Below are 21,402 nucleotides of genomic sequence, written 5' to 3'. Positions count from 1 at the left end.
ATACAAAATTGTGTTAAATTATGTGTCCTTAGTCTTGCTCTTAAATGAACAGTGCTTGAGTTAGACAAGAACGATTGATGGTTGTAGAGAATTGGACAATAATTAATGATCAACACAGGGTACAATCATTATAGAGTACAACCCAATATAAAAAGGAGGAGTACTTGGGTTAAATGTTCTTCAGATATTAGACAGTGATAAATGATCCAAAAATTCCAAGAATACCTAATAAATCACAATTCTTATAATAATTGTCCATTTAATAGGATGTGAGTGGTAGAAAAAATGTGATAAGTTTATGTAAAAGTGATATGTAATCAGTCACAATCTATCACGTAGAATAATTATGACAAAATTTATGACATTTTATGTGGTACTAGAATTACTCTTATTAATCAATATAGTCTATTTCATATAAAAAAATAAAAATAAAAATAAAAAGATCAATATTGTCTCAAAAATAGGTGGTCCCTATAGGTGGGTTTTTTTTTTTTTTTTTTTTTTTTTTAAGAGAATATCAGGCAATATTTGAATTTGTTGCTAAACGCTGAAAACGTGCTACAGCCATAAATATAATAATATTAATAATAATTTCAGATGTGCCATGCTTTATGTCGCACATTTGTATAAGAAGGTTTGGGGAACTCCTTGTAGAGTAGTGGAAGCAAAAGCCTAAAAGAGAGAGAGAGAGAGAGAAAAAAAAAGTGTTGTGAGAGAGAAGAAATGGAAAGTTGGCCATGCAGTGCGAAAGGTGTAATCAGAGGAGCATGGTCTGCGGGGGAAGATAAGATCCTTAAAAACTACATTAAAATCCATGGCGAAGGGAGATGGACAGACCTGCCTCAAAGAGCTGGTTCTAACTTCTAACAATATTGCACTATATATTCTCTCTTCTCTCAAAGTGGTTCTCTTTTGTCGATTATTCATACTGACACTTACTTCTTATTTTGTAGGGCTGAGGAGATGTGGGAAGAGTTGCCGGCTTCGTTGGTTGAATTATTTAAGGCCAGATATTAAGAGAGGCAACTTTTCTGAGGACGAAGAAGATCTCATTATCAAACTACATAAGCTTCTTGGTAACAGGTATGGGAAATTTACTTCTTCTCCTCCGGAGCCGATTCAATATAATTTGAGATTTGAGGTGATAAATTTAAATAATGGTTTTTATATCTAAATATAGATTAAGTAAATTATTCATAAATATATATAAATTAAATAATTTTATTTAATATTAGAGAAATAATTTTTTCCACAACTATATGTGATGATAATTAAGTTGACTACATTGTTCAAAAAGTTATATGCCTAACAGTGATCTTCATATATAATATTGTATAAAGATTTTTTTTATTAACTTCTTCTGAGTAAACCCAAATATATTTTAGATTAAAAAGAAAACTAAATACATTATTATTATTATTATCATCATTCTCTGATTTTAATATGATAAACAACACCTTTTTATTATAATAATTTTATGATGAAATGTTAAAAACACCTTACACATTGCTATTAATTGCAAATTTGATAATATATAGTGATAAGTATAACAAGTATTAAATAAAAGATCAACATAGGTAACAGTGAATTTAATTTTGAGAAAATTTTTTTAAAATCCACAATTGTGCAAATCATAAACAAGTGAAAGAAACTCATTTTGCATTCAAGGGTTTTTATTTATTTATTTATTTTAAATTTGATAGTTACAAAGGAGGATGAAATATTTTAACTCTAAATATTTTCATTAAAAACATCAAGAAGTGTCAACCAATTGAACTAGAGGAAATTTGCATAGATTATATATATGGTCTTTTTTCCTTTTGGGTCTGGGGAAAATTCCCCTCCCTCCTCCCAAATGTCACACTATAAAGTGATAAATTTATGTGCTTACAAACTAGACGTTGTGTAACGAGTGTTGCAGTTGGTCACTCATTGCTCGAAGATTACCGGGACGAACTGACAATGAGATAAAGAATTACTGGAACACCATTTTAAGCAAGAGGGTGCAAGGTGACAAGATTCATGAACAAAGTAGTAGAATATTAAAATCCATTGGAAGGATAAGAAAGTTGACATCAGACTCAAATCCAGGAATAAAACCGATTGCTCACCCTGTGATTCGACCAAAAGCAGTGCGGTGCACAAAGGTTATCCTCCCATGGCAATCGGATAATAATCAAATGTTCAATGAAAATATAGTTCCTTGTGGGAATGGTGAAAACCTATTTCCTTCAGTTCAGCCGGAAAATAATATCTTTGACTTTCCGAAAGATTTGGATACAAATTACTTTTTGAGAACGGATGTGCAAAATTCAAATGGCCACCAAACCAATGAAATCAACATACGTGACATTGTGTTGGATTTGCCCGTTTCTAGATGCAATTCCAAGCTTAAAGATTTAATCGATGAAGGGAAGCCTGAGAATTGGAGGGCTACTAATCCCTTTCAGCCAAATGAAGCTATGGATCTTAACACATTGGCATCCTTTTTGGATTCAGAAGATGCATGGATTAGCTGAAAGATGCATAACTAAGCCCATTATCTTCATGAATAACTGGTGCCCATTGTTGCTAGCATTTTCTTATGTTGTGGGTTAGTATTGTCATCTATGTGTATCTAATTAAATCATGAATAGTTGGAGTGTATTTTGCTTGGCATCTGTTGAACCCAATAATGGATAGTGTTCAGCACATGTTAATATTAGACATTTTTCAGTTGCAAATGTATTGGTTTGACCCATTAAAGCCCAATACATTAATACTCTCATATACCAAATATATATATACACATTCACATATATGCACTACATATTGTGGTAGTGGTACCCAAATATGTGTTTGTGATTCCAAATGAAGAGATGTAATTCACCTTCCTCACACAAACACAACCATTCTTGACATTGTAGGAACTTGTGGCTTCTTCTACTCATTCTCATGGCAAGTTTCTCATCAGTTGTGTTTTGTCTACCTACTATTTTTTAAAATAAATATACACCAGTGATATTTGAGAGTTTGGTAAATTGTTTTTAGTTTTCACCCCCTTTTGTTCTCTGGATGTTTTAATTCCTTTGCTTTTTTGGTATGTGGATCTTGGTTGAAAATTTTCAACAATTGCTTCATGTGTTGTCATGTATGAGTAGTCAATTGTATGTATATATTGTATTGATTGAATAAACATATAGACATTGGTGGCTCCACATGGAGTTCAGGGTGGTCACAAGACCACCCTCACCTGGCAAAAAATTAATTATTATATATAAATTTAAAAAATTTTATGATTTTATTATCCTTAAGAAATATTTGTGACAACCCTAAAATTTTTTAGGTTCAATGTAATTAATTTTTGGACAAAATTTGGCAACAAACTTGATTGTAAATTAAGACTACAACTCCACTCAATATATATAAATATATATATATATATATATATTTATATATATTTTGTAAGGTTAAATTTAATCAACCATCTTATTAGCTTTATTTCGTGCCAAATTTGCTTGTATTTCAGCAATTAGTAACCTTGTATTTAGGTGAGTTTGTTGTAAGGGTAGTGAGTGAGATAGAGTGATTGAATGCTCAAGAGTGTGCAAGAAAACAGAGTCTCGCGGCTGGATCTCGCGAGTGACTCGCGGCTGCAAGCCGCCAGAAGCAACACACGTGCCAAGCATGCCAGAAGTTGAAGCGTCATGCTAGTTGGAGCACTACAGGACAAAATAGGACAACTGGCCATTCTGTTATCACGCGGCTGGATCTTGCGACTCAATCAAGCCGCAAGGCCAAGCCGTGAGCCACCCCTGTTTTGAAAAACTTGATGTTTCACATTCTTTTCTCAACCCAGTATAAATACCCCTTATACCCACAAAATAAAGAGAGATTTCAGAGAGAATTTTGAGAGAGAAACTCTAGAGTAAAACAAGATTGATTCATCTACAATCTTTACATAAGAGTCTCTTCAAATTCCTCAACTCTCTTCCTCTCCATTGTTAAACCCTTGAGAGGCATTTTACTGAAACCTGTTCTCACCATATCCATTACTGTGAGAGGGCTGTTTGGTGTTCTGGGAAGCAGTTAGGAAGGAACCAATCTACATTGGTTGATGTTATGGTCGAGTAGCGGAATCCGAGAAGCTAGAAAAGAAATAGGTTCGACGCAACCTCGTTGGAGCAAGAAGCTTGGAGGGTTTAGGTGCATTGGGTAGATTAGGCTTGGAGGGTCTATTGCTGTCCATGTATCCCAACTACATTTTCTAGTGGATTGTTTACCGTTTGGAGAGCGGTGGAGAGGTTTTACGCTGAGGGCTTCGGTTTCCTCTTCGATAACACATCGCGTGTTGTCCTTGTGTTTGCATCTTCCTTCCCTTTATCTTTGCCTTTTATTATCTGTTGTGGGTTGTGATTTTAAATTGGCTTAGATTGTTTTCCAATTCTGTTTTATAGCTTTTGTTCATTTTCCGCATTCTAGTTGTTTGATATAAAGCTTGAATTGGTTAATTTGTAAATTGGGGGTCTAAACGTTCAAGGATGTTTTTACACTAATTGAACTTTCATATTTGGATGTAAATTGTGACAAATCACCATTTGATTACATTTTCTTTTTATATTCTCCATATTTGAAAATTTTCAAAAAGAATAAAAAATCAATAGCTATTTCATCAATCAAATCTTTAAATTTTGAGTTTTTGTAGTCTAAAATTACATAAAAATCTAAGTTTATGAATCAAATAGTAAATAACATCTGATTAATATGAAATTTGACATGTATTTCAAGAACATAAAGAATATGCAATTCAATGGTTAGATTTTCAAAATATGTAGTTATGTTAATTTATTTAAGAATTGTAATCTTAAGCTACAACTAAGTTTGTAGCCAAACTTTGTCTTTAAATTTTGGCTCCCTTAACAATATATTAAGTCATTACAAAAGAAAAAAAAATCCCCAATAAGTGGGCAGGGCACTTATTTGATAATGAAACTATAATGCAAATATTTCAAAAAAAAACTTGTAAAAAAATATTGTAAGACTTTATGTATTTTTTTTTTTTTTTTGATAAGAAGACAAAAACTTTTATTCAGAATGGGAGATCAAGTACAAATATCATGAGCACATGCATGCTCAATTAAACTAGGACACTCCTCTACCCATGCAACGTAGCTCTCTACACCACTTGCGTGTTGGGCCAATAAGTGGGCAGGGATATTCCCCTGCCATTTGGTATGGGAAAAAGCATAGGATCTAAAGTTTCGTACAAGATGGAACAGTACGAATATAATATTTTGCACAGACGAAGGCACCTCACTCCCACCTCTAAGTGTGTTGCAGATACTGAGTGAGTCGCCCTCAAAAGTGACGTCTCTGACTCCCACATCCAGCGCAAATTGGACAGCAACCTCCATGGCCTTGGCCTCAATCTCCAACGCACCTAAAGGACAAGCAAGCTTCTGGCTTAAAGCACCAACCACTTCTCCAGCCGAATCACGGATCACCACCTCAATCCCAACTTGCTTCCGTTTAGTGAAAATTGCCCCATCCACATTGACCTTGTAGCTTCCCGGTTGTGGAGGACACCATTTGGTTTTCGTTATATTCGCCATTCTCAGGGGTTGTGGGTTCTCATTCGCCACCTGAAACTCATCCAACAACCTTAGCAAGCTTCTAATGACAACTAATCCATTTCTACGCACTCCACCATGTTGTCTCTCATTTCGGTATTTCCAAGTACCCCAGCACAACGTGACAGTACGCTCCACCAAGTCAGGGCATGAGTCCGACCATTTTTGTAACTTCCACAACACATCTATGAACTTCCAAGATGGGTTGATTTCAATAGGCAAAATCAGCTTATTGGATGACCACACCTCCTTTGCACTATCACAACGCCAAAAAATATGACATGCTGATTTCGGTTCTTTCCCACAAGATTCACAAAGATTATCCTTGGTGATGCGTCTCTTCCATAAGTTCTCCTTCGTGGCTAAGATGTCTCTGCATGCCCTCCATGCAAAGTGCTTGATCGTATTTGGCACCCGTATATTCCAAAGGTCCCTCCAAACCTGTTCCAGGGCAGCCGGATTTGAGCTTTCCGGCGAGTTCCCTTCAGTGGATATTTCTTGGGCCAGCCTATATGCACTCCTTACTGTAAACTTCCCGTTCTTGCTTTCTGCCCATATTAGACGATCTCTAGCTCCTTGTGTGCTTAGTGGGATGCTTAAGATTGTATCCACATCTTGGGTTAGGAAGACTTGGCGAATCAGTTGCTCTTTCCATTCCATTCGGTCATCCTCAATAAGATCACACACACGTGTCACCTGTAAGTCTGGATTCTCGGGTGTTACGACCCTATATGTGCTCGGGTTATGGAGCCACTTATCTCTCCATATCTGAACCTATTCACCATTGCCCACTTGCCATCTTACGCCTCTTTTAACTACTACCTGAGCTGCCAATATACTTCTCCAAGCGAAAGATGGCTGACTTCCTAAGGTAGCTTCTGTTGGTTTTTAGACCTCTTAAACAATTGATTAAACCTAGGTAATTAGCCAAGTTGTTACTTAGTCCAATTAAACAAGTCTAGGTTATCACAATAATAAAGATAAAATCATGCAAAGCAGTGGAAAATAAATAACACAAGATATGATCACCCAGGAAACCAAACCGATAAAAACCTGGGAAGAATTTGACCTAGCTATCCTCAAGGTAAACTTGAATCCACTATCTTGAAAGAATCAAAGTTCATACAATAAGACTTACAAGCCCCCACGCTCGACTTCTTATTGCTACCAACCAGTAGAACTTACTGACACGACCACGTGCAAGCTCCAAATCCACGGATTCCTTCTTTCTTGGATTCACCACCAGATACAAGCACACCCGCTTGTGTTTTCTTTAAGCTTCAATGGCAGCAACTGAATTGATCATCAAGGTGCAGATAAATCTTCTCCTTGAAAACCCTAAGTTTGTGTAAAGGAAAGCTCCTCTAGATCTCACAAGAGATTTACACAAACCGCAATTATGAGCAACACTAAAATGTGGCTAGGGTTTGCCTTTTATACTTAGGACAAATAAAAAACCCTAAAAACGTTTTAAAACACTTAGGGCTGAGTTGGACGAATCTGCAGAAAAACATTCTGTTTGAGCTTCGATCGATCGAGCCTGTCTTTCGATCGATCGGGCTAGGCCGAAAGGCACAATCCTTTCCTGCTTTAACTCGATTCCAACTTTATATAGATGCACAACTTTGAGCTAGACTTAAACACTTCTAAACACATTGTTTTGATCATGGTTTGCCAACAATACAAATTAGAGTTCTAAATACATAAAATCCTAAGTCTTTAGAACCTAACAGCTTCAAGAAAATTACACCTTAGGAAATACTTGGCCTTGTATACTCTATGGAAAAGTGAGGCTGAGTTTGTCTGTAGTCGCCACCCCTGCTTCACCAACAGAGCCAGGTTGAATTTTTTCAGGTCTCTAAAACCCATTCCACCTTTTTCTTTTGGCAGACACATTTTCTCCCAACTCATCCATGCTAGCTTCTTCTCCTCCTTCACTTGTCCCCACCAAAATTGTCTCACCATTCCGGTCAGCTCATCACATAGAGTATCAGGTAGCTTGAAACAGCTCATTGTATAAGATGGTACAGCTTGGGCAACCGCCTTTATCAGAATCTCCTTCCCTACACTCTACAGTAATTTTTCCTTCCAGCCCGCTAGTTTATTCGACACTCACTGCTTCAACTAGGCAAACGTGTTCCTCTTAGACCTGCCTACCAAGGATGGGAGTCCTAGGTAGGATTCATGTGGTTTTATGACCTGCGCACCAAACATCATCTTAATCGTCTCCCTAACACCATTGGCTGTATTATGGCTGAAGAATAGTGAAGTCTTGTTCCTGTTCAATTGCTGGCCTGAGGAGGCTTCATATACCTACAGTACCCGTTGGATTTCCTCACATTCCTTTACTGTGGCTCTCCCAAAAATCAGACTATCATCGGCAAAAAATAGGTGTGAGATTCTAGGCCCCCTTGCTGATGCTGCAACACCCCTTAGTACCTTCCTTTGGACAGACTTGTGCAGTAGAGTAGATAACCCTTCAGCACATATAAGGAAAAGGTAACGTGACAGCGGGTCTCCTTGACACAATCCTCGAGTTGGAGTAATCTGACCATAAGGCTTCCCGTTAAGGTGCACTGCATAAGTAACTGAGGATACACATCTCATGACAGGTCGAATCCAATTCTTATGAAAACCCAATTTGGCCATTATTTGTTGTAGACAGCCCCATTCCACCCGATCATAGGCCTTACTCATATCAAGCGTCAACGCCATCTCCCTGCATTTACCTTTCTTCCTCCTATTGATGTGGTGCATCAGCTCATGAGCCACTAGCACGTTGTCAGTGATGAGCCATTCTGCAACGAAGGCACTTTGATTCTTACATACTATGTCCTGCAAGACCAGTTTCAGCCTATTCGCCACTGCTTTGGACGCTAGCTTGTAGGCTACATTACACAAGCTAATAGGTCGATAGTCTATCACTCTTTCAGGATTTTTAATTTTGGGAATGAGAACAATGTGGGTTTCATGAAACTTGGGAGGAGCTGCACCATTGTTAAGAAAATCCAACATAGTTTGTATAACAATAGATTTTACAATAGGCCAAAAGTGCTGATAAAATAAGGGGGGCATACCATCGGGTCCTGGTGCCTTCATGGGGTGCATTTGCTTCAGCGCTTGCTCAACCTCAGAAGCTTTGAATTCTTGTAAGAGTCTGGAATTCATTCTATCTGTCACTTTGGTATGGATGGCATCAATAAGTTCAGCATTGACATTCGGTTGAAAAGAAGTAAAGAGTTGTTCAAAATACTCCACAAAAATCCTCCCAACCACCTCCTTGTCCTCCTGCCAATCATTATTAGGATCCCTGATTTGATGGATGGTATTCCGTTGGTATCTGTTAGAGGCTTTGGCATGAAAAAAAGAAGTATTACGGTCACCCGATCTCAACCAACAGTTTCTCGACCTCTGATGCCACAAATCTTCTTCAATCACCATCAGCCGGTTCAGCTCCAACTTCGTTGCATGAATCTCTTCCATTCTTACATGACCATCATGTCTCCCTTCCAACCATTGGAGTTTTTGTTGTAGTGCTGAAAGCTTCCGACCCACATGACCAAACGTGTTTCTGTTCCACGAAGAAAGTGATTTCCTACATTCATCCAAGCACTGCATGAATGGGTGTTGTGTGCCCGTACTCCTTCCTCTCTCCCATGCATCGTTTACGACTTCCTTACACTGTTCGTCTCTTAGCCACATAGATTCAAACCTAAACAACTTTGATCTTCAAGGCGCTCGCTGTCCAGTTCGGGGAGATTTGAGGACCAGCATACTGTGGTCCGACATTGAGGTAGCCACGTGGTATAACCTAACCCTCGGGAACATTGTCTTCCACTCCAAGGACACCAGGGCCCTATCCAGATGTTCTCTGACCCAACCTCGTACCCCCATTCTCCTCCTGCTCCAAGTATAATCCGCTCCAACATAACCTAAGTCTCAAAGTTTACAATGATTTATTGTTGCCCTGAAGTTATTCATCTGTCTTTCCGGCCTTAAACTACCCCCCACCTTTTCCCCAAGATGTAGTATTTCATTAAAGTCTCCCATGCATATCCAAGGTAGGGTAAATCTTCTTTCTAACTCCTCCAGCAATCTCCATGATTCCTCCCTTTTACCGGTTTCTGGATGACCATAGAAGCCGGTAAACCTCCACTTCCTATTACCATGATTGTTAGTAACTATAGCGTCAATATGGTAAGGAGAGTAAGTTTGAACATCCACCTTCGTAGAACTTCTCCATAGGAGCGCCAGACCCCCTTCCCGCCTTATGTATTTATGTGTGTGTGTGTGTTTTGGTCAATATATGAAATTATCTTTTTATTAAATTTTGGTCAATAATATTTACCCCGAAAAATATTTTTGAAACCGCCATTGGATATAGTGCGACACCCTTTGGCTATAGAGTGACATGCCTACTAAAACTAACACACCCCATTACATGTCAACAACCTCGTAAGCCACCCATCTATACTTTTTTTTATAACTAGTTGGAGAGGCACGTGCAAGGCACATGCTGCTCCTGTATTTAGAGGTCTATTTTTTTGTAATAAAAAGATAAACATAATGCAAATGGTTATTTGGCATCATTATGCTTATTCAAAGACTTTCTTTTATATTAATTTAAAAATAGAAAAGTAGAATAAATGATAAAAAATTATCCAATAAAAATTAAAAAATGGTTTATTTAAATATAAAAGTGGCCAAGGAGAAATATATTATTTTTGGACATGTTCCAGAAGTCCATCTTAAAAGATTTGCTCTTTGCTCCCAATCCTAGTTATCTACTCACTCTCAAGAATATTTGCATCCTCTAAATATCACAACAGTTACAAAGCTTTAGTCTCCAAATTTAGGGTCAACTATGAATCATCAACATATTGAATTGGGCCAACCACATGATGTAAATTGAAAGATGTAGCCCCTTAAAACCTTTTAAAGAAATTGAAAGGCACCTTGATGTCCCTTTATATAATTCTAATTTTTTTTTTTTTTTGGGACGAATATTATGTTTCTATTATTATTATTATGATGGATAACTTTAATGAGAATGAATGAGGGACATAATAAGTCCAACCATTGAACAAATGGATCAATCCACAAAGGTATCTAATTAGTATAATTTAAATGGAAATTTTTGCACAGTACAGAAGCTCAACGTAGACCAAAAAAAAAAAAAAATGTTACTACAACAACGAAATGACTTTCCCTATAAGGCTATGCATGCTCCAAAAGCTGTCATATACATAATAACCATTTATAAAATATTCATCCTAAAGTTTCTATGTCCCTAAAAAAAAAATCAAATTAATGAAAAGTCTTTATTGGGAGGTGGAGGATTTTTGTGCACAAAATCTACTTTAAAGGGGGGTTTAACTAATTCTTTTGCTCTTGCACTACAACTCAAATTCCTGATAAACTTTACTGGAATTTGCTTTATTGCTGATATTTTCATTTTATTCATTCAATAACCTTATACATGCAATTGAGATGTGATTGGAACTGTAATTCTCACTTGGACCACCATCTTTTCATAGATACCAGCAAGAAAATTGACAATTCTAGTATCTATGTTAGCTAGATATTTTGGTACTGGTCAGCTCAAACAGCTTGAAATAGAACCAAATTTTAATTTTCATTCGATACATTTTGTAGATATATTTGGTCATGTTAATAAAGAGAATTGAACATAGAATTATATATCAGTCATAAGATAAGAGAATCTTTGATTGTCAGGCTAAAGATTATTTATAAATGGAGTAATTAAGGAGAACATATTTTACAAATGGGGAAAAAATTTACTTGGTCCTTGAGAAAGAGCTTTGGAAATTTTTAAGCCAAATGCCCTACAGAAGGCCTTAAAAAATTCTGGTTTGTGGCTCAAACCAAACTTAACAAAAAGCTGAACAGGACTTAGAAATCCTATTTAACTTACAACCGATCCTTCTACTATTAGTGATGAGTTGAACTTGAGTCACATTATATATAGGAACAATTTATAACAAACCATAATTCAAATTTAATTGTATTTGAAAAGTTGGCAGTAGAATTTTTGGAGTGTTTTTTCCCCCTTTAATAAAGGATATCCATGAAGTTCTCATTTCTGGATAGATAGTAATCTTGATAAATTTATTTTTTTGGGAAACTTTATACTACATGGGGAAGGGGGAAATTACTTATTGGTTCAATACTATTAATTAACTCACATTACACACACAAAAGGCCTAACTCTTCTTGGCATCTCTCAACATGCTTTCTTGCTGGGCAACTCTTCATGGTGCTGCATTATAATACCCCTGCAGACCAAAGCATTCCTGGTCAGATTAAACATATTTTAAAATAAAATCTATAGGTAAATATTCTTCGTAAGTCTGATAGCAGGATTAATAATTTAATAATAGAGTGAATTAATACAAATCTTGGCAAAGTGACCAAGTGGAGGGTGGCAATTTTTCCAATTATCAAACCATATTTTGACTACACTATCAATACACCTAGTGTAAACTGACTAAACATTTGCCCTATCCATGGAATATGTTGCTTCTTACTTGGGAGTTGCGGCCCATGACAAATATTGTTTAATTTATATTAATTTTAGTCACGACCAGTAATTAATAAAAATAAACATGGACACCCACACACACGCACATGTCAGACAAAGTTCTTGCAGTAGAATGGTGCAGTTACAATGTTTGTGGAGTGAAGACCCAGAAAATATTTTAACTTTTTTCTTAACAACTATTTTGCAAACTGATCACAAAAAATCAAAACTCTTCTACCATGCGTAATCATACAGCACCTCACTGTCTACAGTACATCCTAGTACATTTAAATTTAATTACCATCAAATAAATACTTAAATCCTTAAAAGCAGGATAGAAGGAATGCATCTAGAGTAGCAATCCATGACTATTAAACTCTCATCGTTTAGTTTGAATTTTGAGACCAATAGTCACACTTGATTTTCACAAAGCTAGATAGATCACTCCATTTGACAACTACTTTAATGTTATAGATTCGAGGTTAATACATATAGTTGTCACAAATAATTTCCACCGAAACACTTTCACAAAGATTAGCTTGTTCTATAATGGAACTACAACAATGCTATAAGGAAATGAAAATGAAGATGAAACTTCAAACAAAATTCAATACCATCGATTCATCAATTCACAGAAACACACTAACAAATTCAAACATAGGTGGTTGAAAGAAGGATAACAAAAATAAGAATGAAAAATGCACCTGAAATTTTGGAGAATTGGGTTTTGGTGAAATTCCCAAGCATGAAACAAACATTAAATCAAACATGTAAAAGGCTCACCACCAGATTTGTGAAATGAGTATCAATACTAAAGAGAGAGAGGGATCAATCAAACCATAGATAAATTTAGAGAGAAAATACCTGTTGAGAGAAAACACGAAAGCCACCCTCTCTACTTTGCTCCAACAGTACCATTAACATGGAATATGAGTCTAAGTTATCGCTACTTAGAGAAAGCACTTATGATGTTAATCAGCACCAACAAAAGCACTGGGCTGTGGTCATCATGTCTAGCTAAGAAAGCAATTTGATATATCTCAGCAGGCTGCATACATTCAAATTTAGACATCATTTTTTGATCTGTGAAAAAACAGTAGTCGAGTAGTTTTCTACATAACTAATATGCATACCTAGAACATAACTGCAAGAAGTTTGTTGGCTTCACCACATGCTTAAGTTATCTGGCCCATCACACCACATGGAGCTCCAACAATGTGATTCTCTACCTAATAAAAAAATGAAATAATAAATGAAGCAGCATAGAATGCACAAGGTACATGAGGATTCTGGCATTTTACCCCTAATTTTGAAAAAAAATTAGCAACATACCCCTGTTTGCAAACTATATAGGAGCGTGCCCCTGTTTCGATACTCGATTATCCTAAAATCGAGTTCAATTAAATACTCGATTTGTAGAAAATCGAGTTATGCCCGATCAAAATTAAAAAAAAATATAAAAAAAAAAATTTCCATGGAACTCGAGTTTCAGGAAATCGAGTTCCATGCAAAAAAAATTTTTATAAGTGTGATTGCTCTATATTCAGGGAGCCCTATAGTGGTGTTTTTAAGCCCAATAGTGACGTTTTAAAGCCCTATAGCGGCGTTTTCCTGCAAATTTTTTTTACAAGTGTGATTGGCCCATATTCAGGGTGCCCTATAGTGGCATTTTTAAGCCCTATAGTGACGTTTTAAGGCCCTACAGCGGCGTTTTTCTGCAAAATTTTTTATTAGTGTAATCGCTTTGTTCTGGGTGCCCTATAGTGATTTTTTTTAGGCCCTATAGTGACGTTTTTAAACCCTATAGTGACGTTTTAGAGCCCTATAACGGCGTTTTCCTGCAAAAATTTTTATAAGTCCCCATACCAAGTTCAAGGGGCTCTATAGTAGCGTTTTTAAGCCCTATAGTGACGTTTTTAAGCCCTATAGCGGCGTTTTGGAACTCGACTTCCCTAAAATCGAGTTCCATGCTTTTTTTTTTTTTTTTTAGTTTTTTTTTAAATAACTCGATTTTCTACGAATCGAGTATTTTAATGAAACTCGATTTTAAAGTAATCGAGTATCAAAACAGGGGCATATCCCTATATAGTTTCGAAAAAGGGGTATATTGCTAAATTTTTTAAAAATTAAGGGCAAAAGGCTAGAATCTCCCAAGGTACATAACAATCAAATATTCTATGATTAGGGGAAGAATATCAATTTGAAGGTTTTGCTAAAGAGTCAGACCTTTTTGAAGACAAAGCATGGACTGATGTTTAATCCTGCAAAGTATAGAAGAATAATTAAGTTGATTGCTTCTCCATGAAAGAATAAGAATAAATGGAAGCTTTTTTCTATATCAACCTCACATAGTAAAAAAATCAACTTCTCAGCAAAATGAAAGGGATAAAAAAATATTATGTTCAAGATTTACACAAGGATAATTCATATAGTGCCATGCATCAGTCTAAATTCACAAGTGAATTGAACAAAAATAAAATCACCCAAGCTATAGGATAGAAAATTATCATTAAAACTCTCACAATCCATATGAACTTGGCCCCGATAGTAAGTCCATATCTTGTGCATATTGCTTGTAGAATGACCTGACAAATGAATAACAACAGGATAATCAATCCCATTTAAATCCATCAAATGTAGTAGCTTCAAACATCTCAACTAAACCAGCAAAATCAAGAAATTTGGTAAAACAAGCATACCTCCCCCAAAGCCAGAACGGAAGTTTAGGAGCGAACAATTACGACATACTGATTGAAAAGTTTATCCAGGTATATACGAAAGGCCTACAGATTGCAAATACCAAAGCCAATAGCTGTTAATTGAAACTAAGAAAAGTCTAACAAGTAATATGAAGTTAATATAACAAAACCTTAAGGACAACAATAATAAAGGGATATCTACTATTCTCCATGTGACTTCTCTGAATTGATGAAGGAGGCTCCACCTCTAGACTCCAAAGCTACTTTAAAGGACAATCAAACCATAGATAAATTTAGAGAGAAAATACCAGTTGAGAGAAAACACAAAAGCCACCCTCTCTACTTTGCTCCAATTATCTCAAATCTCAATCATCCATTTTCATTACAAATCCCCAGTCCTCTCTCCCTCTGTCTCAGTGCCAAGCCTCACTAATTATGTAAAAATCCCACTGCCACACGCATTCATCTCACTAAATCACTCTATTTTTTCTCTCTCAGGTCTATCTTTTCAATTTTGTCTCACCCATTTACTGGCTCACCCAGCAGAGATATTTTCTCACCGACTTGCTTGGCCTTCTTGCTTGCTTGTTATTTCAAAGTTCAGAAGGCGATGTTGTTATTTAAACTTACGGATATGACAAAAGAACACCTAATAGCAAATATTAACATACAAGAATTATCTAATCTGAGTAAAAATCCAAACTTTCAATCTCACGCGCAGAGATAATTGCAAATAAGAACACCTACAAATAGCAAACACAACACAAATTCAACCTGAGTAAAAACCCAAACTTTCATTCATATGGTCTAAATATAACACTAAATATTCTGACCCATCTGAGTTTACCAAACTTTCACATAAACATACGCACAAAAACTCAAAACTTAGTATTTTGGGAGAATTGAGCTCCGAATTTTTTATTCTAAAAGCGAACACCAAAAATCCTCAATTTCCTTCCATTTCTTTCATTTGTCCCCAATTTTCACAGCAACAATAATTTTGTAGTACCAGAAACCAAAAATAAGTAAATAAAACAGAGTTTCAAACCTGCAATCGTCTATCTCTCGCACATCCACCAACCAACAAATCGAGATCACAAACAACGTTTGAGGCTTTGAGCTCCATTTTTTTTTCCTGGCTCTTCTCTCATGCAGATCAGCTGCAAATGTTCTTGGGTTTCAAATTTTTTTGTTGATCTGGATTTGTAGAGAGAGATCGGTGCTGAGGCTGGGTTGTGAAGGAGTTGAATCACAGTACAAATCGGTGGTTTGGGAGGAAAAGAAAAAAGAAAAAAATACGTTTATTAGAAAGAAGGAGAAGAAGATAAGAGAGAGAGAAGAGTCACAGAGAGTTCCAGAGAGAGAGAACATATACGAACTACGGAGAGTTCCAGAAACAAAAGAGAGTTCTACACCCTTTGGCCAAACGCATCGTTTAGTCTTCCACAAACGGACAAAATAGAGGGACTCACCAAAATTTACTGTAGATTGAACAGTATTTTTACACTGAGTATACAGTAACAAATCACTGTAGTGATATAGCCGCTTTTTATATAGTTAATAGATAGCCACCTATCAATACCTTTTTTTGATAATAGCCGCCCATCAATACAGACATTAGAAACACCGCCAGTACTACTTCTAGGGGTTCTTTTGCTTTTTATTTCTAAAGATTTGTTGACTTAAGTTAGGTTTGGTTACAATTTTTTCGTTTTTTAATCAAGAAAAATTTTTATTTTTATTTATTCGTATTTTTATTTTTTTTATAAAGCTAAATTTTCATTGAAACACAAAATTCGCCAGTGCTCCTATTGTTTCTAGTACGTAGTACGCCAGCCATGAGTCCAGCCTATCAGGTTTTGCCTTTTATGGTTTGTGTCATGTACAAACGGTACCGAAGAAAGAGGTGAGGAGCACAAAAATATTTATAATTTTTTGTCACAATGGTAACGTGGGAGACTAATTGAAGAAAAATTTATAGGTTCATGTGTAAGTGATAGTTAACCACCCACAATTTGTCATGTCAAGGTTATGACAAAAAAATTATAGAATAATTTATGATTCTAGAACAAATCAAGTATTGAAGATAAGATATCATATATCTTCAAATAGCCATGTGCCCCGCAGGCGGCCCTGCTCTAATTAAATAAAAAAATTAATGGAAAACTTTTAAAAATATTAATGAATGCATCAATTGATAAAAGCCAATTTTTATTTTGCAGATGAGGGTGTTTTTAATTTATGAGGTTCATGTTGCAAATTTAAGGGCTTTTTGAGCTTAGAAATTCTACTACAACTTAATTTTAAGTGTATATATATGAGAAGCTCATTCTTAAAGATTTGAATCTCGGTCATTGTCTCATTCCTTCCACTTCACAAGAACTTGTACTTGTGGAGTGACAATTGCGTCAATAGTTCATAATTGTATTATTTGTGTCACTCTAATGGTGTTTCATTTTATAATCATTAACTATAGAATGTCATGTATCTAGATTTTTCTATTTTAAATTTTGATTACTTTATAGAAAAGAAAAGGTGATATATGACAGATTGTGATTGGTAAGATAGAGAGCAAAATACTAACAATTACAAGGAATTTTTTTTCGCGTTACTCCATAGGGTTCTTTGCACTTTGTTTCTTTTAAAAATTAAAACCTTATTATTACTATTATTAAAAAAAAAAAAAAAACGTTTTGATAATATTCCTTATAGCAAGAGTAAAACGAATGATGTTACAGAATTTACTCTCTTTTTGTGATTGTTTCTCAAAAAAAAAAAAAAACCTATCATTTGTGAGTGTAATTATGAGGTTAATATAATTTTTTCATCATAAATTATTATGAATATATGTGGTGGTCAATAGTCATGTGGTAGTATGAAATATGAATCAACAATCACATGACCCTTCCTGTGGAATTTGCTGCAACAAACCCGAATCTATCGACTATTGGCCACTTAATTGCTTTGGAAATTTCTTCTTGCGAGGAATGTTTGGGCTCTGTTTAGAGGAAAGCTCCAAAAATGCCGAAACGATGTCTAAGATTTTTTCCTGCTATTCAAACAGATGATAGGAATGCTGGATACTCGGGAACTTGAGTGATGGGCAGTGACTTCGTGGGCGATTTGAAATGCTCAGAACAAATTCTATCTTGAGAAAACCCAGGCCCAGCCGAAGAGAATCCTGGATGGTGCTGTTGGCTTCCTTGAAGAGTATCATAGACGACTCTTGTTAGTCTTTCTCCATGCTTATTTTTTTTGCTTCCTCTGGTTTGAACTGTTTATTTTTTCTGTTTGCTCCACCTTCACCTGTTTTAAAGTGTTAGTATATAGCTTTATTTTTATTGTACTTGTAGTATACTCATATTACTTGCACGTCACACATACTTAGCCTATACAAGACTCTCTATTGTGCAATGTTATTTATACAAAATATACATCAATATACAGATTATTCAATCTTTCTTTCTCTCACTTTATATTCTTAACATGGTATCAGAGCGATTGCTTTGATTTTCTAGTACTTATGGCCATCTTTGGCATTCTTCCACTGCCCTTGCCTTCATCCAATAACCACTGTCAGAAGCGAGTTACCGCCGTCAAGCCACAGCCATTACAACCCTCGGATCTAGTCTTTTCTCCTATCAAATTGTTGAACCATGACTACGAATTGATAGATCAAACTATCCCAAGCAAAACCCAGCTAGAAAAATCCCGAGACGACTTCTCACACACCCACACGCACTGCCAAAAGTTCTCTGCAAGTCAATTATGTGCCTCATACGCCTCCACGTTCCACCAGAACTTCCCACGCACCGGAATTAAGCCTCTGCAAGCCAAACCAATCTGCGTAACGCCACGTCAGCCCTCACTCTGCGTCAACATTCTGCATCATCAATGATGTCATCTTGCAACGTCATCAACCTGCGTCAGCGTCCCGCATCAGCACACGTCATCCGTTGACCGTTGATTCTGAGCATTGACCATTGACTTTGACCGTTGACTAGGCGTTGACTTTTTACCGAAAAGTCAAAAATTTTCAACATGATCTATCTTGCTTAGTTTTTCACGTAGATTTCAATTTTGGACTCTGTTTCTTTGCTTGAGGTCTCTAAATCCCTCTTTTTGGTCATTTTCTTCATTATGGCTCAACAAAACGAATGAGACATTATATGTCCTATCACCATTTTCTTGGATGGTCTTATTAGCTATCATGCATGGTCTCAAAACATGATTATTTTTCTCAAGGGTCGCAAACTATGGAGGTATGTAACCGATTCGATTCCCAAGCCAGTACCAATACCTTAGTTTGAAGCCACAACTAATGCTGATTCTTCCAAAACACGTGCAGCATGGACGTGGCTGCACGTGCGTCCCAAATGATTTTTTTTTTTTTTTTTTAACTGAAAGCCTAAAATGCACCATGGTGGAGGAAGAAGAGAACAAAAAATGAACTTTTTTTTTTTTTTTTCCAGATCTAGAATAGTGGGTTTTAAAAAAAAAAATAAAAAATTCTGGCATGCCTTAAATTTGATGTCTAAATCACTGTCTTTCCACAATACAAAGGCAACAAGAGAAACTAAGAAAAGAAAAATAAGAACATTTCTTTTACAAAAATCTAAGGGCCGATTCGTTGCATTCGAATTAAAACCAAGCATATGTCACTGAATCTTCCTGAACGAATGGGGAAATATGATTTTAAACATGAGAAATGCTAAGTACATGGTTAAATGATGTCAATTTAGAAGGGAGTTTCACACATATATATACTTGAATTAGACTAGTGTAAAATTTCTATCTTATATAAAAAAATCAAAAAAATTTATAGTCTAATAATTAATACAGGGATCCCTTCTATTGTATCCACCGTTTCTTTCTAATTTTTAATTAGATATAAGAAATGAGGTATTAAAAAATCAAATAGCACTAATTTTACTATTAAAAAAAAGATATATATATTATTATTATTGGATTCAACGTTGTCACACTCACACTACAAGAATTTCTAAGTGTTAGTTTGCATTGAAAGTGAAAATACACAAAGTGTTAAGTTCATGTGCTCACAATACTGATGACAATTATTTAGGGGTCCACTTAGATTTTGATTGATATGCCCTATTTTTTATTGAGGAACTACAACCTTATTCATACAATTAAAAATTCAGAAACTTTTTTAGTCCAATAATTGATACAAGAATCCCTCCCATTAAATCTACTGTTTCCCTCTAATGTTTTAGTTAGATATAAGAAATAAGGTACTAGAAAATCAAATAGCACTACTTTTACTATTAGGAAATGATATATATTATTATTATTGGATTCAATGCAGTCTCACTCACACTTCAAGAATTTCTGACTATTAGTTTGCTTTGAAAGTTAAAATACGGAGTTTGGATAGCATTTTCCAGCTTATGTTTGCTTTTGCATTTTTTTTTTTTTTTTTAGTTTCGTGCATTGTTCACGGGACCTACAACCTACAAGTACTTTTTTCAGCAAAAAAAACTTTAAAACTAGGTCCCACAACACTATTCACACATTTAAAAATTATTTGCTACAGTGTTTTCAGTTTTCAGTAATAAGTGGTATCCAAACAGGCCCAAAATGTTAAGTTAATATGCTCACAGATGACATAAACTTAGGGGCTGACTTAGATTTTGATCAATTTGCAACCCTTTTTTTTTACTGAGGAACTACAACCATATTCATACAATAAGTACTAAAATAACTTTTCTATTAACTTTTATTTTCCCAACTTGCTCAAGTGACATGTTGTAATTGGTATATAATAAAAAAGAAATGTTAGCAACAAAATCATGTAAAATTAATATTTCACCAATAACAACTTACCACCTCAACAATGTTAGGAATATAATTCTTTTCACAATTTGATGAGATGATAAGTTGAGTAAATTGTTAAAAAAGTTATATACCTAAAAGTGATCATCATATATAATATTATATAAAGTTTTTATTAACTTCTGAGTAAACCAAACTACATTCTAGATTTAAGAAGAAAATGAAATATTATTATTATTATTATTATTATTATTATTGAAAGCTCGAAAATGTGTTAAAAACACAAGAGCTGTTTAGACCCCCAATTAAAAATTACGGCTATATTGCTTTTACTCTAACTTATCTAAATGTGGAAACAAGAGTAAATGAAGCGCAATCAACCGATACTACTCTAGTACATAAACATGAACAACAAACAATAAAAGTAAAGTAAAAGAGTAAGTGAAGAGAGATGCAAACACAAGATAACACGGCGATGTGTTATCAAAGAGGAAACCGAAGAACTCGATGAAAAACCTCTCCGCAGCCCTCCAAGCGGTAAATCGATCCACTAAACAATAAGTTGGGATACACAAATAGCAAGAGACCCTCCAAGCCTAATCTACCCAATGTACCTAAGCCCTCCAAGCTCCTACTCCAACAAGGTTTCTCGGAACCATGTCTTGTCTAGCTTTCCGGATCCTGCAATACGCCCAATTGCATCTGTCAAGCCTCACCAGCTTTTGGCAATTCCCCAAAGCTTCCTAAGCTTCAAAACACT

The 21,402-nt window shown here is 35.5% G+C and overlaps 1 protein-coding gene and 1 long non-coding RNA gene across 8 annotated transcripts; one reads left to right on the top strand and one right to left on the bottom strand.

Annotated features, from left to right (window-relative positions):
• The first annotated feature begins 723 nt into the window (after positions 1-723).
• On the top strand, positions 724-2,519 carry LOC115967809 (transcription factor WER-like). Its single transcript, XM_031086965.1, has 3 exons — positions 724-853; positions 954-1,083; positions 1,922-2,519. The coding sequence occupies exons 1-3, from the start codon at positions 724-726 to the stop codon at positions 2,517-2,519; spliced, it is 858 nt and encodes a 285-aa protein (XP_030942825.1).
• A 9,085-nt stretch (positions 2,520-11,604) lies between these two features.
• Positions 11,605-16,367, bottom strand: LOC115976031. 7 transcript variants are annotated; one of them, XR_004088238.1, is made up of 8 exons: positions 15,898-16,367; positions 15,020-15,592; positions 14,850-14,933; positions 14,673-14,735; positions 14,377-14,411; positions 13,284-13,379; positions 13,015-13,198; positions 11,605-11,905 (listed from the first exon to the last, which is right to left on the bottom strand). It is a non-coding gene; the product is annotated as an uncharacterized LOC115976031 (long non-coding RNA). The 7 variants fall into 7 exon arrangements; XR_004088239.1 differs by having other exon boundaries at positions 15,052-15,592; positions 15,898-16,366; XR_004088240.1 differs by having other exon boundaries at positions 15,158-15,592; positions 15,898-16,360.
• Positions 16,368-21,402: the final 5,035 nt, after the last annotated feature.

This window comes from Quercus lobata, chromosome 2 (genome assembly GCF_001633185.2).
Source record: "Quercus lobata isolate SW786 chromosome 2, ValleyOak3.0 Primary Assembly, whole genome shotgun sequence".
Lineage (NCBI taxonomy): Eukaryota > Viridiplantae > Streptophyta > Magnoliopsida > Fagales > Fagaceae > Quercus > Quercus lobata.
The sequence above is the reverse complement of the archived record's forward strand: the minus strand, read 5'-3'. Positions and strand labels throughout refer to the sequence as shown.

Bases quoted from the DNA above. Each gene is read 5' to 3' on its own strand.
- LOC115967809 (XM_031086965.1), top strand. From the start codon at position 724: ATGGAAAGTTGGCCATGCAGTGCGAAAGGTGTAATCAGAGGAGCATGG. The intron at 854-953 runs GTTCTAACTTCT...CTTATTTTGTAG, and splicing joins AGACCTGCCTCAAAGAGCTG to GGCTGAGGAGATGTGGGAAG. The intron at 1,084-1,921 runs GTATGGGAAATT...CGAGTGTTGCAG, and splicing joins CATAAGCTTCTTGGTAACAG to TTGGTCACTCATTGCTCGAA.